Source organism: Lates calcarifer, linkage group LG8 (genome assembly GCF_001640805.2).
Source record: "Lates calcarifer isolate ASB-BC8 linkage group LG8, TLL_Latcal_v3, whole genome shotgun sequence".
NCBI classification, from domain to species: domain Eukaryota; kingdom Metazoa; phylum Chordata; class Actinopteri; family Centropomidae; genus Lates; species Lates calcarifer.
In genome coordinates this window covers 24,485,512-24,506,016 of record NC_066840.1, presented here as the reverse complement: position 1 = coordinate 24,506,016, position 20,505 = coordinate 24,485,512, and the positions used below count along the sequence as shown (strand labels likewise).

General features: G+C 41.0%; 1 protein-coding gene across 1 annotated transcript in view; it reads right to left on the bottom strand.

The window, feature by feature from the left end:
- Positions 1-20,505, bottom strand: part of mgat4b (alpha-1,3-mannosyl-glycoprotein 4-beta-N-acetylglucosaminyltransferase B) — an 86,571-nt gene continuing 66,066 nt past the window's right edge. The window contains exons 9-15 of the mRNA XM_018662034.2: positions 14,937-15,067; positions 13,279-13,386; positions 10,770-10,963; positions 10,012-10,090; positions 8,788-8,875; positions 3,614-3,726; positions 1-2,136 (exon numbers count right to left, since the gene is read on the bottom strand). Coding sequence (XP_018517550.1) covers positions 2,113-2,136; positions 3,614-3,726; positions 8,788-8,875; positions 10,012-10,090; positions 10,770-10,963; positions 13,279-13,386; positions 14,937-15,067 — 737 coding nt within the window. The 3' untranslated portion in view covers positions 1-2,112. The remainder of the gene's footprint in view (positions 2,137-3,613; positions 3,727-8,787; positions 8,876-10,011; positions 10,091-10,769; positions 10,964-13,278; positions 13,387-14,936; positions 15,068-20,505) is intronic.

Here is a 20,505-nt window from a genome sequence, read left to right as displayed (position 1 = left end):
TTCATTAAATTTCTGTCTTTATTACAATTCACAGATCAGATAGAATCATTTAAATAGAGTTTATCTAAAGGATACAAAAGACAAACACAAGATTATAGCAATGCATTCCAGTGCATCTTACAAAGAAATAAAATAAAATAAAAACTCAGAATGTTTTTTTTTTCTTTTCTGAAGCTCGTAGACGCTTCAGTGTGATCAGGTCTGTTTTATATCTGAACTGAAGGGAGGGTTGAGTCTGAATAAAGTCTCGTTGGAGGAGGAAATTCAGATTAATTGCTCCGTCAGATTAGTACATTTGTCCCTGAAAATGACTTTTTTGTTTGTTGAGTTTGCTGAGAAAACAGTAAATGTGGGTGAAAAGACACCTTTGGCTTAAAAATAAACTTTTTTAACCTTTATTTACTGAAACAGTGACGGGTCGGTACAACCACAGGAGCAGCTGTGGGGTTCAGGGCCAAAGGGGTGGAGCTGGCACCAACTTTAATGAGTTTATTTATCACATTTCTACTGTAGTTTTCTTTCTTAACCTGATCCATCGGGTACGGACATAAATAGTGGAACAAATGATGCTGAAACAACTGTTAAACAACCTGAAATCGATCAGATTCAGCCTCTGTTTTAATCCAGATGTGGACGTCTTTTTACCCACAGGGCAGGGGTGGATGGGGCAGCAACTCCAGGGCCTCAACAGGGGTCTAGATCGTATTTGCCCTGAGGCAGAATAACAAGTTAATCTTGCCCTGACAGCACAGAATAAACTGGACGAGTGACACCCTGTTCGTTTTTACCTCGAGGCCTCTTCAGGAGATAATCTGATTTATACCCCTGTATCTGAGTCCAAGACGTAAAACAAAGTGAATTAAATCCAGTCCGTCCACAGCCACAGTGTGAGGGAGACAAGGAAACATGATTATTTAACTTTAGGAAACTAATTGTCACATTTCAGGGATGAAATAAATTTCTAAAGGACTAAAATTATTAATCTGAGGGAGCGAATTTATCAGCCGTTCTCTCTCCTGACACATAATCCAACATGGCAGCGTCTTTAAAGAGAAATGACGATTAAACTGCTCGAAGAAGAATTTTATAATTTATTACAATTTATAACCAAACATGTCGATGAGAGACTGAAGAAAGAAAACATGTGATTCTCTGTTTTTGCACTGGACTGGAAAACTACAGTAAACAGAGCACAGCAGAGGAAACTGCAGTACATCTGAGTACAGTAGAGTACTGTAGAGTACTTTAGAGTACATCAGAGTACTGTGAAGGAGAAGACAGAGCAGTCAAGGCCTCAGTTAACTTAAAATAAAAACAACTTTTAAGACTTTTTGTTAAAAAAGTAAAATACCAGCTGTCGTCAGTCGTCAGTAGTTTTGAAGCCACGTGATGTGAGAAGCTCCGAGGACTCTGGGTATTTGTCGGCGCTACATTTTTCAGTGAGGGAGGGGGGTGATGGGGGGGGGTGTTTGAAGTAAAACCTGCTCTTCGATCTTTAAGGCAAATCGCTCACGTGTGAACCCCCCGAGCAGCAACTACAGACACATATCAAACACACTGAGAGGGCATTCATATGATAGTGTGAACATTTCTATGCATATATGCACATACATGGTTACTGTGGGGGGTGGGGGGGTGGGAGAGTGTCGGTAGAAAGGTCCAGACTGCAGACAGAAAGAGGCCTTTGAGTTTTGGAAGCAGCAGTTTCATCATCAGAAGTGGCTCGGCCTCTCGCCACCGCCTCAGTGATCACCAGTGTTTTCAACATTTACCTTGTATGTACACATAAATACAGATTCTCCAGGACTAAATTACAGCTTCATCTCTTCCTGCACCAAAAACCAGGAGACGGGGATTCACCCTCGGCCTGTCATCGTCATCGTCGTCGTCTGTCTGTGTGTTTTCTGTGGTTCCAGTCTCTGATCTGTTCAGCCCTGCGGTGGTGAGGTCCGGCCAGACGGCGGCGCTGTGGCACCGCGGTTGGAGATCTGGATCCGGTGGAGGCAAAGGACTGGAGCAGGACGGCAGCTGACGAGCCTCCAGGTCGGACTCGGCTTAACGCTCGGAGGCGCTGAGGTATCAGTGAGGTGGGGGTGGGGGACGAGAGGAGCTTCACTCTGCTTTCTTTATGAAGATCTGAGATGGAGGAGAGACCAGAGAAACCAGTATGAGCCCAGAACCAGAACCAGAACCAGTAGCAGCCTCTATTACAGTATTTTACAACTCAATTTTCACCCAAGTAACTAATTCTATACTGTACTTAAGTGTAATTCTGAGGTACTTGTACTTTACTTGAGTATTTAAATTTACTTTACAAATTTTCCTACAAACTGAGCATAAAATATGATTGATTGTCAGTAAATTAAATCATCAAACAGAGTGAAAATCAGATGCTAACTGGTTATTTCTTTGTTTTCTATGTTCTTATTTACTGGTTCGAAATCATTTATTGTTCATTCATTTTGTTTTTATGGCAGAAAAATATGGAAAACAGGCCATGTATGAAAAATCATTCCCAAAAATAATCATAATAATAACATAATTTAAAGCTCTGCCCTGACCAACTGTAAGTTATATGATACACATTAATGCATCACTAACAACTAACTAAACAAATACTTTAACTACATTTACCTGTCAATACTTATGTACTTTTACTGTAGGAGTACTTTGAATGCAGAACATCTGTGTGTTACAGTGAATTCATCTGAGTAAATATGTCTTTCAATGAATTTTAATCATCACTGACATTGAAAATAAAGTGGTTTAGAAAAGTAATGAGACGAAAATCTAAAATTTAGAAAGAGTTCAGTGTTTGAAATGATAGAGAGAAAGCAGAATTACTGAGAAGGTAGGACAACCAGTTTGTTCTTTATCCACGATAATAAACTGTAGTTGTTTACACCTGTAACAAAAAGTTTGAGTTAAACACTCAAATATTCAGTGTGTCTTTTCTCTGAAACACATTTAAACCATGACAAGACACTAAACTTCTCCACACAACCCAGACGAATTCATTTCCAGCCCTCAAAAAGAGGTCAGAGGTCAGAGGTCAGAATCTGGATTCAAGCCAGGGACCTCAAACATCTCTGACCCAGTAACCAACCTGAGGATCCTTGGAACCCCATTAAACCCCATCAGGGTTCAGGTTCAGCCAAGATGGTTTGGTCTCTGGTGTCGAGCTTGATGAGCGACGAGACACTGACCCCACCAAAACTACAACGAGCTACCAATCAAACACCTGGCCTTCAGTAGATTTGGACAGTCTGGACCAACTGTAGGACTCCTCCCAGCCCCATAAGAAACTTAAACCCCTGGAACTTCCTCAAAGGACAGTTCAGACTTTTATAACACTCCTTAAACATCCTCAAGGACAACAGGAAATCTCTCCAGAAAGCTTGGAAAGACTGAAAAGGAACCTTTCTGAACCTCTGCAGGAATCCAAACCTGGAAACCCTTCTAGCACCCATGGAACCACTTCAATGACCCCTTGAACTTCCACCACCCCTTGTGCCTTTTCAAGACCTCAGAACACCCCTTCAAGGATGCTTGAATCTTTCCTGACACTTAAAAACCTGAGCTGTGGTGGATCTGTTTGAGCGGTTTCTCTCACCTCACTGAGGATCACCCAGACCGGAGAGTCCGTCATCACCGAGAGACGCATCGCCTCCAAAGGTCCGAATGTGGGGTCGACCTCCCCCTCTGCGATCCCGTTCTGGAATGTTCCTGGAAGATAATAGAAGATCAATAAGATCAATAACCTGATGGTCTTTCACTGCTGCTGGTATTTGGAGGTGAAGGAGCTGGAGAAAAGATGAGAAAAGATAAAAGATCCAGATTTAACAAGGACTCATTTAAGATCCAATGCTTTATTTCCATAAGAAAACAAGTTGATTTCACTGACTTTCTTCTAGCGCCACCGTCAGGTCAATATTATAACTTGTTCAGTTCTTTGGTTTACAGTCAAATCCTATATCACTGATATAGCAGAGAAAATACTATATCACTATTATTGACGGGAGAAGCAGCCATCTTGAATTCTTATCTCGGGGTTGGTGGGGTTTCTCCGACTTTCCTGACTTGGAAATCCGACCTCAGGATGCGTTCCAGTTGAAACTTATGACTAGAAACTCAGAAATTTCGACTTCGGACTACATCTGGAACGCACCAAGACCCGCAACTCTCAAAGGATGAGCAGCATCGCTAATGGATGGACATAATAAAAGCCTACTTAGCTAATTTTGAAAATTCTGTTTCAGTTTGTATCATAAATGTTTATCACTGTCTCATTTATTGATTTTAATTAAATTCTACTTAATTTACTGTCAGGTAAAATCAACTTTTCAGGTACAAACTGACCAATCACAGAAACCCTTTAATACTCTTAAATCTCCATTAAATCAAGATTATCCATTCATCAAAAATGCCAGGTCTGATAATGGTAACCTTCAGTGTTTTTAAAGGATTTATTCATGATTAATAATTTATTTATTCATTTGCAGATGGAGGTCAGAGTAATTAAAGGATTTTTATGCTTTTTTCCTGCAGATTTACAGGGTTATAAAAGGTTTCATTACATTTATCCAAAGTCCATTAACTGACCCCTGTGGTTCTGTGATGGTATCCCGCCCGAGTGAGCGTCGGCCATCACAAATGAATGAGATGGTTTTTTGTGTGTTGCTGTTGCTTCTGTCTCCATCAGACCTGGCGTAGCGTCCCGTCGGCGTTCAGTCTTATTTCAGCTCGGTGAAGGATCGGTGTTTGGTGTGACTGCACCTCAACAGAGCAATAATCCCTCAGAGGATGTATTTACTGGGATTATCGTGGCTGGCTGTGATGCTTCCAGGTACGAGCGTGACCGTAATCCCAACAAAGAGCAGCGTCTGGGTGTATATGTGTGTGTGTGTTATTGTTTATCACAGGGTATTATCTGTCATTATTGTGGGTATTATGGCTCTCATTCAATATCCAGCCACATGTACTGCTGTTTGAGAGCTTTTCTCCGAAACCGAGATCACGCAGAGAAAAACAATGAAGACAAACAAAACCCAGAGGTTTTAAAAAAAGAAAGAGTCAGACAGAAGTTTTCTGTCTGAGCAGACTCTGCAGGTGACATATAAGGCAGACGACTGGAGGTCCAGTTACAACCCTGACTAATAATGTTTGTACCCAATTATTTCCTAATGAGCTCTTTGTGAGGAGATAAACGAAGCCATGCGACCAATAAGAAAACAGACCTTTTGTCAGGGCCGTCCACAATGATCTGTTTACTCACCAAGAGCTTCAGCCACTGTTACGTTTACAAGACAATACGTTATAATACGTCCTTCATGTTGGACTGAGGACAGACTGGACACTACACTGATTCACTACAGTGACCAAGGGCTAGCTCATTAGCGTGCTAACTTCAGTAGCAGAAAAGAAGTAATAGAAACAGATGCAAAACAAGAGTTAACACAGGTGTTGCTTTTCACCTCTGGAGACAACTCTTGCTGAATAAACGACTGAAGTTTGATGCCAAACTCGCAACGTTTCTTCTAGACTCTAAACAGGCGGCTAATGCTAACATTAGCTATGTAGTGATAGTAAGAACACATTTAAAGAAATAACAAAACAAAATAAAGGTGGCTGACTACTTGTAAACAATTTGTTACCTAAAAGGAAATTAATCAGGTGTCATTTAATGGACTTTAATTGATGTAAATTTAATCAATAATCCCTGTCAACCTGCACAACAGGCTTAAAAAAGTCCCATAATTTTTAGAGTCACCATAAAATAATCTTCTAAATGGACTTTTAGAGAGGAATTTGTACAGATGTGATGAGAAATTAAAGACTTTTACAGGAGAATATGAAGTGTTTTTGGTTCCTAATGGCTTTCAGTAAAGTGTTTGGACAGCAGAGTGGACGTCCTCTCTGTCCTCTCACTTCCTCCCTCACATGTGGTTTGAATCTTTCAGACGATCGGTCGATTCTGTTTTAACCTGTGTTTGTTCTCGGACGCTGAAAACATTCAGTGTTTCTCTGCAGCTGCAGGACGTCTGAAGGCAGCACGCTGAAATTAAGTGAAGGAGAGCCGGGCCGCATCGATCCGCCGACTCATCTGAAAAATTGATGAAGGGGATAAAGAGCTGCTGGTAATTTATGATGTCAGATCAGAGTCGCCCTCCTCCTCCTCTCATGACCGTCTGCCTGGAGGATTCAGATATTTACAAAATGTTTTTGTTTTCTTTTTTTGTTTATTTGTATGAGCCAGCGAAATATTTACCACCTTTAATCTGACAAAATAAAACAAAACAGGATAAAATTACAAAACAAAAACACACAGTCAAAACTAGGATGTTTATCTGTTTGGTTTATGCAGATGTCATTATTTATGTATTTGTTTTTTTACTCATTTTCAGCATTAACAGGTCTCTTTTTGTCACTTCATCTCTGATAGTCACTGAGCATTTAATAAAGAGACTTTCTGTTGGTTTTATTTTGTTGTATTTATATAAACGTCCACAGGGACAGGGACGATCGGCAGGTCAGGACATCTTCATTTATTTAGTGAAGGTTTTACAGCAAATCCTGCAGGAAAAATAAATTCTCCTAATGACGGAATAAATCTGACATTCTGCTGATGAATTGAACTAAACCCTGAAGCTACAGTAAATTTATCACGTGTTTATTTTGTTGTGTTTTTTTATTGGACTGATTTCTCATTTGCTTTGTTCATGTCTGTGGTTATTCCTTCATTTATTTATATTCAGGTTGTTCTGTGTCAGATCAGGTCGCTGCAGCATCGTCTCAGATTTTGTTCAGACCTCATTGATCATGTTTTTATCTCTTTCCAGCCCCTTATATTATTTCATTTTGTCAGGTAGCTGTTTTAACTACCGATATTATTGATTAACTGATCTTAATTCAGTCTTATCTGTCTTTATTTTCACTTATTTAGGTTGAATGAATGAATTTTCTTAGCCTCAAAAAAGCCTGTGTTTGGCCGTTAACATCTTGAAAATTATTCCAAGCCTTATGGAAGACAAACATGTTTTCAGTTTGACTGAACCATGAAAAGTTTATGCTTATTGATTTTATACCGGGACCTAGATTTGGAATAAAGTGTTTGTGTTTGTTTATTTGACGGACGTGAAGATATTAAGAATAAAACCAGGTGTTGTCACATTTTTCTGGCCTAAATTAGCTGCAGGAACACAAACATTTCTGTGGAAATAGTTTGATGTTTGGTTATTAAGTGAACAAAGTACCAATGTCCTTCCATGTTCCCCTCATAGATAAATACTCATAGTTATAAGCATTGTTTTTCCACCAGCAGTGTCGAGCTGCTGGTTTATTGATTGTTTTGATATCTCTATCTGAGCTGCTGCTGCATTAACAGTTTGTTTGACCGGAGCTACAGAAACCTCCTCAGGATGTTTTACTGTCAACAGGTGAAACAGTTTCAGAAGCAACGATCACGCTTCTACGAATCCTCCAGCTGCTGCTGCTACTGTTATTACTGCTTATATAACTGTCATAAAATAATACGAGCCTTTTCCCTAACCAGTGAACTTTACGTCACCGGCCAAACTTGTAAATGTCCCACAAATCCCTTCACACAGAGCCGCCCTCAGTGTGTGTGTGTGTGTGTGTGTGTGTCAGACTGAAGAGTGAGGACATTTTTCTGGTCTACTGCTCTTCAAAGGGCTGTTTGAAGGTTAAAATAATTAGGACTAGGTTAATGTTCGGGTTAGGAACGAGGGATTATTTCAATAAGACGCTTCAAGAATGTAGAAGCACAAACAGAGTATGTGTGTGTATGTGTGTGTGTGTGTGCACTATAAGTATGTACACTGTTATATGAATCATGAACACACACATGCACTTTTGGTACATACACAAACATACAGTAAGCCCACATGCATGTATGAAATGACCCTTATTACCTCCTGTACACCCATAATATGTGTGTGTGTGTGTGTGTGTGTGTGTGTCCTTGCCGCAGCAGCAGAACAAAAGCAGAGGAATGTTGTCCTGAATAACTTTCCTCTTTGTGAGCACACAACTCATTCAGCCTGCGATAACACACACATCAAACTGTCTGAACATCACCGATCAGCAGGGAAATAATTCAATATTACGATCAATTATTATCTCTGATTGTTATTATAACTGTCTGACAACATTATGGATAGGATTCCTACAGAATTAGAGCTGTTTATTAAAGAGTAAGATCCTTTTTGTTTAACCAGAAACGTCGTTAAATATCACTACCAGACTCCATTGACAAAAACAGGAATTTTACCGAGCAGAACACAGGAGCTGCTGCCTCGATCTGTTTGTTTGTTTGTGTTGTTGTGTGACTTTCAATAGTGTAAGAAGAATTTGGATACTTTATATAAGTAAAAGTACCACACAGTAACACAAACAAACTAACAGATGAGGCGGTACCTCCTATTTTCTGCTCAGTAAAATTCCTTTTTTTGTCAATGGAGTCTGGTAGTGATATATAGTGACGTTTCTGGTTAAACAAAAAGGATTTTTCACTTTAGTCTTTACTTTAATGTGGGTAGGTTGCCCATTGGATTACAGTGCAGCAGCTGTTCAGTGCCCGGGTACACAGTTCTAACTCAATACTGCACCGATTCCAAGGATCATTTACACCCAAAAACATGGCGTTATATTCAGATTTAAACCGTGTGATTTTGAACACTTCAGTAAACATTTACATTTATATCAGTTATTGATATCTAATAGTTAAAGTTAATGAAGCCACAGGTCGTTGAACCTGTGCTGTCTTACCTATTCTGATAAACCCGTCCTCTGTCCGGTGGTACTTTGGTGTTTTCTCCCTCCCTTCTGTCAAGGCCTCTTTCTCTGCCTGAATATTCTGGAAAACACACAGAGACAGAAAAAACATTTCACAGATGAGCTCTTTAATGGAAGTGTATGGCTGCCAATATTCAAACTGAACCATTTGTGTGTGCATTATGGAGGACAAAATTAAAATTTCCAACACTAGAATCTCATTTACGTGATAGAAAATGCATAATTACATCTAAAATAAAAACGATAAAGAAAGCTCTGTGGCTCCCACACGGCCTTTTCATTTTCAAATTGGCGAAAAATTTCCTTCCTAACCCTCAAAATAAAATTCAAACTAGATCATTAAAGCTGAATTTGATTTACGTCCTGATTTCAGCTCGTTTCTAATTAAAATGTCCCTTTTCATGGTCATTTTTTAAAATTGCAGAAATCTGTCAAACAAACCATCAAACAAATGGGCTGGGTTTAAATGCATTTTTTAAATGCGATTTGAAGACACTGAAATATAATAACTATCATCTTAATTGATAAATGTTTGTAGACAGTAACAGTGAACACAGACTATCATTTCTGCAGGATTACATTAACGAACAGTCGTGTGTTCAGTTGTATTTCCTGTTTATCTTCTACTCATTCCTTTCCCATGAACCTTTGCTATCAGCTCCCTCTCCTCTTGGTCAGCGTTACCCTGGAAACTGCTTCCATCCTCCCGGTCCTCTCTCCATCCCTCTGTGTGCTCAGCTTCCTTTAAGTGTCGGCTGATTTTTCTTCTTATTCCCCTCTCTCCTTTTCTCTCTGTGGGGTTGATCTCAGTAGGAGTTCCTCTACCTCTCGGTATATCTCCCTCTGTCCTGCTGTGATACTCCGTCTTAACTAGCTGCTGTCTTACAGTCGCTGACAGAGGAAGAAGAGGCAGCGATCCGTCACTCTGCCTCGAATTCAAGGGATCACAGACTGAATCTGTTCTCAGTAACCCTGTCTCTTAGAAATTGTGTTTCTATACAACTAAAAAGCAACAGCAAATATGATTTGTGGGTGATGTAATCGCTGGCTGGAGGTGGTTTAGGGACGCCACCACGTTCCCAGTTCTCAGCCTTTAACTAGACGAGTGCAACCTTTTTACAACTGACAGAAATGATGGACAAAACAACAAAAACCAGAGTTTTGTGATTAGTTCAGAGGTGGATTTAAAGCACTCACGTCGAACGGCAGAACCTCCACTGATGTGTTGAAAAGTTTGTCTCCTGGATGTTCGATGTTCCCACTCCGAAAGAAATACCTGAAAGATAAATAGTTCAGTAAAATAAGTAAAATATAGTAGCAGTGGTGGTAGAAACAGAAGTACATAAGTAAGAGCTAGTAGCTTCTGGTTCCACAGAAGACACCATCCGAGAATGGCTCGTAATTTTGATTTAACCAATCAGTCTGGTACCCCTCACACCTACAACCTTTGGTAACCTTAAACTCTTGACCTTCAAAGTACCCAATGCCATTCTGGTATCTTCTAATCTTCTCCAATGACCTTGAGACCTTGTAACTCCTTCTGCTGTTCTGTACCACTAGACCCTGCCGCCTTTAGTACCCTGTTAGACCATCTAACCACCTGTGCCCTTTGTTGCCCCTGAGAGGTGTAACCCACGAGTACCCAGTAACACCTCTGGTATTCCTGAGACCATGTAACCCCCTAGGACTTCCTTAGTACCTTGCAATATCCTGGTATTCTCTGGAACATCTCGTACCCTCTAAAACCTACTGATCTGTTACCCCCAAGAACCAACAATGCTCTGGTATCTCTTGGTACACTTCACATCCTCTAACCTGTTCAAGATCTTAGACCTTAGACCTCAGACCATGTAACCTCCTACTACATCCTTAGTATGCTCCAATGCCCTGGTATCTCTTGGTACACCTTACATCCTGTAACCTGTTCATGACCAAACAAACTCTCCAGCACCAACCTCTCAATGCGGACAGGTGTGAAGAATCGTATCCGTATGAAGTCCCCCGCTACAGGGGTGAAGGCCCAGAAGAAGTCCTCCCCCAGGTAGGCTTTCTCCAAGGTGAAGTGCTGGTAGGTCTTCAGGCTGGTCGTCACCTCCGCCAGCGGGTTGGCGTGACCCTTATGGAGGGTCTGTTTCCCAAAGTCCTTATCCTTGGAAAAAACACAAACACTGTTGAGTTTTTCATTGGATTTTTATTTTAGGGGAGTCAGAAACCAGAGAGTTGTGTTTTATTGTCTGTATCTCTGGACAGCCAAGAGAAATCCTAAGATGACAGCGCTGTGCACTGACCAGAAGATAATGTAAACAGTTAGTCATCCTAGACTGCCAACAGCCTTTTCCACAGACTGGTATCACTGCCAGTCTTGTTAGCTGTCCTTGATGACTAATCCAGTTTTGGTTCAGTGCAGAGACACTCCAAAATACAAACAGCACAAGAGTGACATCATTGTTAGATTAGTTTTGATGCACTTTGTTTTGATTTGTGAATAGAAGAGCAATAGTTTTGAACCTTGAACATTTAACTTGTGAATCATGTTTCTTTAAGTTATTTTTGGGGATAATCAAATAAAAACAGCCTGTTTTTGAAACTGTCCTCACTAGAAAAATATATAAAATATAAGATATATAAATATATAAAGCACTGGAACACTGATGCTTTAACCACCTTAATGTTACAGCAGGTGGAGGTGCAGTTTTCCTTTCAAATAATTTTGGTCAGAATTCATGAGCAAGTTATTTCAGAACAAATATGGCTCCTGTGCTTGTTTCAGTCCAAAATATCAAAAAAATTATTCAAAATCTTTTTGTTTGTTTCTCAATACCAAAGAGTTTCACACCTTCGGACTCTAAAAACTGTAAAAGTCAAACCGTCTGAGAAGCTAAAATCAGTCTTTGTTTTAATTCAAACAGTTTGTCATTTTCACTCCAGTGATTATTTTGACTTTTCTCTCACATGTGAACAAATCTCACGACTTAACTCTCTCTTATTACAAGACTCTCTACAGACGAATAAACCTCACTTCCACTTTGGTTCTTCCAATTTAAGTTTGATTTTCAAACTCAGCGCTGATTTTCTTACTAAACTGCTGCGACCATTTCAGGCTGGAGGGTAATAGCTGTGTTTAGCCTCCGTCTATACTCGGCCTCATGCCGGCCCGTCCTCTGTGGTTCACTCTACACATCGAGGAGTTGCTGGTCCAGGACGGCCGGATCAATATCCAATTGATTGGACCAGATTGCAGCAGCAGTCAGCGGGGCTAATATCCATCGCTCTTAACACAGTAATCAGAGGCATTAGCCGAGGCGTTCGGCTCTGAGCTGCTGGCAGGAACCGAAGCTGCCACCGCTGTGAGATACTGCAGTTTGTGTCTAAACGCTGCGCTGAACCCACAACTGCAGAGGCTTTCAATCTTCATCTCTCCAGAGATGTCGGACTGAACTTCAACTGAACCTCGTCCTGTTTCAAACTCACTAAACTCTACGCTTTCACGCTGACAGCTAAACCAGAGCAGCCACTCTGCTGCTCAGGGCTGGAAGAAATCCTGAAAGCTAAAAACTGAAATATAACACATCAATATTTTCTTGCAGGGAGCAAAGGGAAAGAGAAAGTTTCTGTGATCTGACAGTGATGTGACACTGAGCAGGTGTTCCTGATGAACAGGTAAGAAACTCATGTCCACAACAGACAGAAATTATCCAAAAGTCAAGGAAACGTTAAACTGGCTTCATTAAAAAGTTGTGTAGCAAATTTTTCCTGACAGTGTTAGAAAGTAACTTAGTGCATTTACTCATTTACTGGAATTTCAATCTCAGTATTTTATGTTTCTACTTCACTATTCACTGATCCAATAATTTAATATCACACAGACTGACAGGGGTTATTCTGTTACCCGATGAGTACTTTTACTTTTCATACTTTAACTACATTTCGCTGATAATACCTCTCCGCTAATACATTTAAATACAAACTTTACTTAGGTACATTTGCCACTGCTACTTTGATTTAATCAAGTATTCATTATAATAAAGGGTTTTTAACTAATCCCTCTCTCATGGATGTTAATATTTTTTATGTATCTCAGTATCCCAGAGATTACCCTCCAGATTTATGTCGGGTATCAAAATTTTGTGCCAATACAGGAACTAGATTGAAGTGTGGATATATTGTACCTGCCAGACTTTCATGCCTGAACTGTACCAACAAGTTATGTTTGCCTCGTTAATCCTGACCTCGACAAAGTGTATTATGAATTAATTTATGTTTTAGTATCCAAAACTTTTGTGAAACTGTTTAAAATCAACTTTCTGTTTGGCGACAACATTTAGTTAGAAAAGTTTGAGAAAGTATGAAACTTATGAACGTCTTCTTTGTTTTAAAGAATAATTTAAGCCCTGCAGTGAGAGTTAAGTTTCTCCTTTTTTATATTTCATACATTTTACAGACTTTAGTACACAGTTTCATCACCTTGAGTTTCTGTATTTTTCCAGCTAGAGAGGAGTGGGTGCCAACATGTTGGAAGAGCGACGGTTTAAACCGAATCCTCAGGTTGGCTTTCTGCCTGTCACAGTGTTTCTGATGGAGAGAGACAGGAAGGAGACACAAATAGCTATGATTACAAACACATCATCTGTTTACATCCTTTAATAAAACAAAACAGAACAGAACATCCCAGCAGGAAACTTCAACTGGGTTTCATAGAGTAGAACTACAGCTGTGAGATGTAATGAGAACATGTTTGGTTCTGTAAGCAACAAGAACCAGAACCTTTTCATTTTACTTTGCTAAGGAGAAAGAAGAACACAGCAGGAGACATAAACACCCAACTGTAAAGACAATTTCTGTTATAGTCAAAGCTGCATGAAATGATTTCCAAACATCAGGATGCAGACAGACTCAAAACAAACTGTTGTTATAGCAACTTTCTAAGCAGATGGCTTCTGATAATCCTGGGTGACAGTAACTTTCACAAAGAGGTTTCTGTAGAGAGGCTACAGAGATATACAAACCGACCAGCAACAACATCAAACCACTGACAGGTAAAGTGAATACCACTGATTATTTCGTTACAATCCAATATTCTGCTGGGAAACCTCGTGCCCTGACATCTGGATGTTACTTTGACACATATTACCCACCTAAACATTGTTATAGACCATATGGCAACAGCACTCCCCAATGGCAGGGGCCTTCCCCAGCAGGACAATGCTTCCAAGAGCTCCCCAGATCCCAATCTGATCCAGCATCTGCGGGATGATCTGGAACAAGCAAGATCCATGGAGGCCTGTTACCCTGCAACCCACAGGACCCAAAAGAACCACAGGACGTCCTGGTCCATGCCCCGACAGGTCAGAGATGTTTTAGCAGCACAAGGGGGACCTTTACAACATTAGGCAGGTCCAACAGATACTGGATCAGATTGGCATCTCGGGAGTTCGGAGGCCAGGTGAACACCTTGCGTCGTGTTCCTCAAGACATTTCTGAGAAGTTTTTGTGGTGTGGTGGGAGCATCGTCCTGCTTGGGGAGGCCCCTACCATTGGGAAGTGCTGTTGTTTGCTCTACAACAAAGTTTAGAGGGGTGTCAAAATATTTTGGCTGATCGACTTATAGAAGCTTATAGCGGCCCACGGAAAGGTCTGGTGTTGTGCTCTTCTAAGGCCGTCTCCATCGGGTGGGAGAACAACTGGGCTGACTGGATCTTTGAAGGTGGTCTTTGGTGCCAGAGCCAGAAAACAGTGTCAGAAAGACACGGGGTGAAGCCACTGCTCTGTATAATCTTTACAACAGCTTTTGTGTCGACTGAAAATGACACTGACGATCAGTTCTCACACAACAAAACAAAACATAACACTGCCCACCTCCTCGGCTAACATAAGCACAGTGTCACCCTGTGACAACAGTGAAACAGAATGAGGCTTTAGTCAGAGGCCACAGAAAATGGCTGGCAGGTGTTCATTAAAATATTATGACATGACACCTCAAACAGGGCACTGGTCCACAGTTAAACCACAGGGAGTATTAAACTTTAAGTATCTAAGCAGTACTTGCTGCATCAGTACACTCCAGTGCTGTGCAGGGAAGCATTCACATCCATCTCATCTGTCTTTGTAGGTTATTTACTCACCGCATCCTTCTCTGGATTGCACACCTTGACCCACATGATGTGGTCCAGCAGCCAGTCGATGGGTTTGTCTTTGTAGAACATCAGCATGAACTCCACGATGAGTGACAGGTCCAAGGACTTAAACATCTTACCTGTCAGAGAAGAAGAAAATTCAGTTTAGTGGGTTTTTTTCCTTCTAATCTTCCAGTTAGTTTTCTGTGTCTCGTTGGATCGAGCTCTTTGGAGAAATTCAGATTGCACACGAAAATAACTGAACCGTAAAGTCATGTCAGCTCCCTGTAAAAAAAAGGAAAAAGATGCACGCTAATTAGTGAAAGGCTGCTGGCTCAAATCCCAGAGCAGCTGAGAAAAATCTGGATGAAGAATGTGAATCAGAAACAGTTTGAGACATAAAGCCACTGAGCTGTGATTTAAACAGGCTCTCTGGGAAGTGAGGACATTTCGAGTGGTCCTTGCTTCTTCACAGGGCTGTTCGAGACTAGAGCTAAGGAAAGAGTCGTGTCAAGGAGATTCACCCCAACTTCAAATGTGCGTAATTCATCTCAGCTTCAGTTTCAGTGTTACATCACAGGAAACAGCGAGGAGGTCAAGAGGTCAGAGGTCACAGCACCTGTTTGTGATGTACAGTTGATGTATGACAAAACCAAATCAAATCAGATGAACTCACATCACACTTTCAATCAACACGAACCAAAGTGCTGTTTGTATACGTCTCTGCCTTATCAGCAACGCTATAGCACCAAACACACAACAACGGCCGACCACATTTTCTCTTTACAAAGGCTGCTCCTGGGTTTGCAACATTTCCAAACTTTTTAAAAATGGTGGTCACTAAGTTCTAGTAGGTCTCGCTGGTCACACTAATCCCACCTCTAGACACATGATGTATAATCGGCTCTCGGTTCTCGACCAGCACAGTGTTGGCGATGACCAGAAATGAGTTTTCCTGTCAAAGAGCCGGGTCTTTGGCTGTTGAAACATGAAGAACTGGTTCGCGATTAGGCTCTGAAAAAGGTGTTATGGTGTGATTTTAATATTTCAGACATACACCTGAAATTTCAGAGTCAGTCTGTTGTTGCTGTACTACAAAATCCAAGAACCTGAGCTGAATCAGGATCAGATTTATTGGCCAAGTTATATTAGTCTTTGTTGAGGACAACTGGACTTCTTCAGTCGCCCAGCACTGTCAATGAAAACATGAACCTGGGTTTTCCCTCTGGACGCCTGAAATAAGTCGTCTGCCTTCACATCTTAACTGTCTTCAGCCTTCAGTCTCCTTATTTCTGTTGCTATGAGCACAGAGTCGGGTCGAGCCGAGAGAACGTTCTCCGGGAATTAAAGGTCAAAAGCTGAAGTGAGCAGACGTCTCTCTGGACCCGAAACAAGGAAGATGGCGAATTAAAAAGCCAACAGAGAGCCGAGCCCCTGCTCCTGCCCCCCTTTTCAGGTCCACCCTGATCAGTTTGGACATTTCAGCCTCTGGGGGTGTGGAGGGCGGATGTTCGACGAGGCAACAGAATAAACCCCCCCCCCCCCGCCATTCCCCTTCCCGCAGATGCAAACCAGGCCGGACTGAGGCTAAACTTAGCAAATGCAAAAACCAAAATTTGAAACAGTTGAATTACAGAGCAGCCCCGCAGCGCTGGAGCTCTCTCCTCCGTCTGATTTAATTCAGTGAGTCAGCTTCACCCTGATGAATTTATTAAAGCAGCCGCTACTCGCAGGCGACTCGGGGTCGGGAGGATTCGTAAGGTCAAAAACGAGGACCAGAGGGAAGACTCAGAGGAGGATTTCTGATGCTCAGACAGTCGCGATGCACAAAAGACGACAGAACAAAGACACAAACACAACATCTGTGTGTGAAATCAGCATCAGTCAGCATCAGAGACGAGACTCCTGCTGTTATACCTCTGTCTGTATTCACCTCTATCTCTGTATAAACCCCCCCTTTCTCTCTCTGTCTGTTCCTGTACCTCTCTCCATCATTTCTCCATCAAATTCAATTTCAAACAAGCCTGACTGCCAGAGCCGGCAGAGGCTTCATGCTGCCAAAATGTTGCGAGAACGTGATAAAAAACAACAACTCAATATTGTAACAGAGGGGGTTCATTCAGAAAAACAAACAGACGAGTGAACAGAATATCAGAGTGATTTTTAAGCTGCAGCTCCTCTCCTCTCTCCTCCGAGCTCTGCAGTGAGTCCACATTTTTTTGGTTTTTATTTGATTCATTTGTGCAAATAATTCGTTTAAGATTTAGCTCCAGCGACTCTGTAAACGTGTTTGTCTTTACAGGAGAGAAATCGAGAGGTGGGAAGTGAAACAGGAGAGGAGAGAGAAGATGATGGGTTTATAACCGTGTTAAGCCAGACAAGATGTCTGGCACCTCAGCTCGGTCACGTCGAGAGAGTAAATGAGATAAAGAGTAAATGATGTGAGAGCCAGTGTCTGAGTGACGACCAATTAGATTCTGAGACACTGAGAGCAAGGAAACGTTTATTCTTCAAAACACTGTTAAGACTTTGTTTAATAGTTAAAGCAGTAATATGTAACTTTTACTGAGCAACAGCGCCCTCTGCAGCCACAAGTGGTAATTACAGGACACATAAAATTTGAGCGGTTACGTTTACAAGAAGCTATGGCTGCACGATTCTGGGAAAAAAATCTAAATTTTCTTGCTTAGAACTGACATTGCGATTCTCTGTCACAATTTTTTTCAATACGTTTATTGCACTAATTTTCCCAATATGAGAAACAGCGATTATATAGATTTGTGGTGTTACGTGTAAACAAAACACTGCTTGCAAAGGATGTGATTTCGACTTGCGTCGTCTTTTCTGTAACCAAAAAACTACCACACCACAGAATGTGAATCTTTTTTCATGTAGAATTACATCAAACCAAATGAGAAACTAAATCATTCATCAACTTGCTGTTTCTTTAATATTTTTTCTAGGGCTGCAAGTAAGAACTCTTTTCTTAGTTAATAAATTCTCATTGTTTTGGTCTAAACAAAAAGTCCCTCACAGTTTCTATGGGTCCAAGACGACGACTTCAAATGTCTCATTTTGGCCAAAGTCCAAAGGTAACAAGCTAATAATTATAGACAACTAAGAAAAGTATTCAGATATAGAACCTTTATTTGTCGGTAATAAAAACATAGGACTAATAGCCTAACCGACTGGTTCAGCTCAATATTAAACGCATGAAATTTCCATGTGACGCACAAATAAATTGTCTTATTATAGTCTATTTTTACAGTTATTATCTATTTGTATATAATAATAATTGTTATTATCTTGTCGTATTAAGTTGATCTCTGAGCGTCTGGATAACGTTGGACCCTCACTTCATCACTTCCTGCTGTCCAACACAGTTTTTCTCTTTAAAAAGAACAAAGAGTGTGTGGTGAAGGCGCACACACACACACACACACACACACACACACACCTCCATTAACTTCACTGTCAGACAACCCATAATGCAACAGTTTCATCAGCAGAATTACAGCTGAGGATTTCTCTCCTTTACTGAAAGCCCCACTCAGAACACACCGTACAGAAATAAGAGTTTATTATTATTTTTTTAACACATCAGTCACGATGTGTTTTTATTATTAGAAACGTGAAGCTTCAGCTCAACAATAAATCTGATCGGTTTCTCGTGCAATCAGTGAGTCGGTCCCTCAGGATTTCAGCAGCAGCAGAGATTATAACACACGTAATGACATAATTGATTGTTTTCTCCACTGCAGTTAGTTTAATCAATAATTCACACTTACAATGTTTAATTTCTTCTGATGGAGGAAGCGACGCCTCGAGCGGAGACGAGGCAGAGAGGGAGTCTGTTTGAGCAGAGACTGAGCTGACTCAGGATCAGCTCAGTCTGAGAAACAACGTCTTACACAGCAGAGCTTAATCACCATTTCACCACATTTCAACATGAACAGGAGGAAGTTTCTGTGGATTGTGGACGACACCTGGCAGCTGTGAGGATGCAGAATAAACTGAGTTTGGAAAACTTGACAAGAGTGGAGCTAAACATGGAAACTTTGTCCTGAGGGTGGCGCTAGAGGAAAGGGTTCACCTCAGGATATTTTATGCATCCCCTGATAGATGACCAAACGTTAGTCAATGAGAGTCTTAATCGACCAAGTTTTGATTGGTCGCAGGAAGTGGTGACACTCCAGTCTGTTCCGTGTCCATGTCCGTGTCTTAAAATAATCTCACAATATTTCAGGGTAATTTGAGCTAACGATATTCAAGAAGATATCGAAAAAACAAACAAAACTTTTTGGCAAAAGCACAACAGAGAAGAGAAAGCTGCTGAGTTAGCCACTTAGCATGCCCACTAGCTCCAATGCTCTCTTTGCTGGTTGTTCCAACACTGTGAGGGTATTCAAGAAAATATGAAAAAAAAAATGGTGACATCACAGTACAGTGATAAAGTAAGTGTTCACGTTAAATCAGTGTTTTCGGTGCTTGGCAGACGGACATCAGCAGTTGTTAGCTGAGCTAATGCTAATGTTAGCTTTTTTTATTGTGATTATTTAATGTTTAAATTAATGTCAGAAACTTGTGACGACTGTGTAACGGCTTGAGCTAATGACTCTCAGACGACCAGGAGAAGTTTTACAGGCTGTAGTTGTTAAGCTAACTTGCTTTTGGACGGTCAAAACATTGTTAGCTGTTAGCAGAAAAAAACAGGACACAAAACTAATGAATGGATTTTAGAAAATATGGGAATGTTTACTTTAAATACATAAAAACCTTATTGTGGCTTCATGTGGCAGAAAACAAAGCTCGTGCTGAGATGAACAGGCTGCACCTGTTTAAACTTGGACCGTTTAATTTACCTGCAAACATTTGAAAGATGCTATAATCACGTAAACACTCAGTAACTTTAAAGACCGTAACACCACTCTCTGCAGCTTCACTCTCGTCTTTAAATGACCTTTCCCTTCTTGTTTTTCTCAGGCTGATTAGTTTCTCCGTCTGGTTGCTGGGGCTGTCGGTTAGCAACAGTTAGCTACTGCATGCTAATGAGCGCAGCAGGGTTGCTCTCTGAGGACCTGATAGAGGACTGCGGGGTGAGGAGTGGAGCTCTGGAAAGGATGATGATCAGCCTGCAGCTGGATAATTACTCTGAGTAATGTTGTGGTGTGAGAACATTTACCGACCCTGACTCATATCATTGTTACTAGAAGTTACTTTATTTAGGAAACACTGGATTTTAACCAAGTTCTGCTTTAAGAAACGAGAGTAACCCGTCTGAACTGAGATAAACCAGCTGTGAAAGTAAAACTGCGTCTGTTCCTTTAACTCCTGGAGGCGTTTTACCTCCTCAGGTCTCAGAGGTTTTAGATTCTGCAGTTTAAGGTGATTTTGTGTCGTTTTGTAACACGCAGTGTTTGTTATTATTGTTGTTGTTGAGCTCAGCAGTGTGAAGCTTTGTCTCAGCCTCTGGAGGGACAACGAGGTGCGTTTGAGTCCTCTGTCCCCGGCCTCGGTAATGACGGGCTGAGCACTCTGGGACCTATTTGTGGGAAGTGGAGCAGCAAAGCCTCATGGG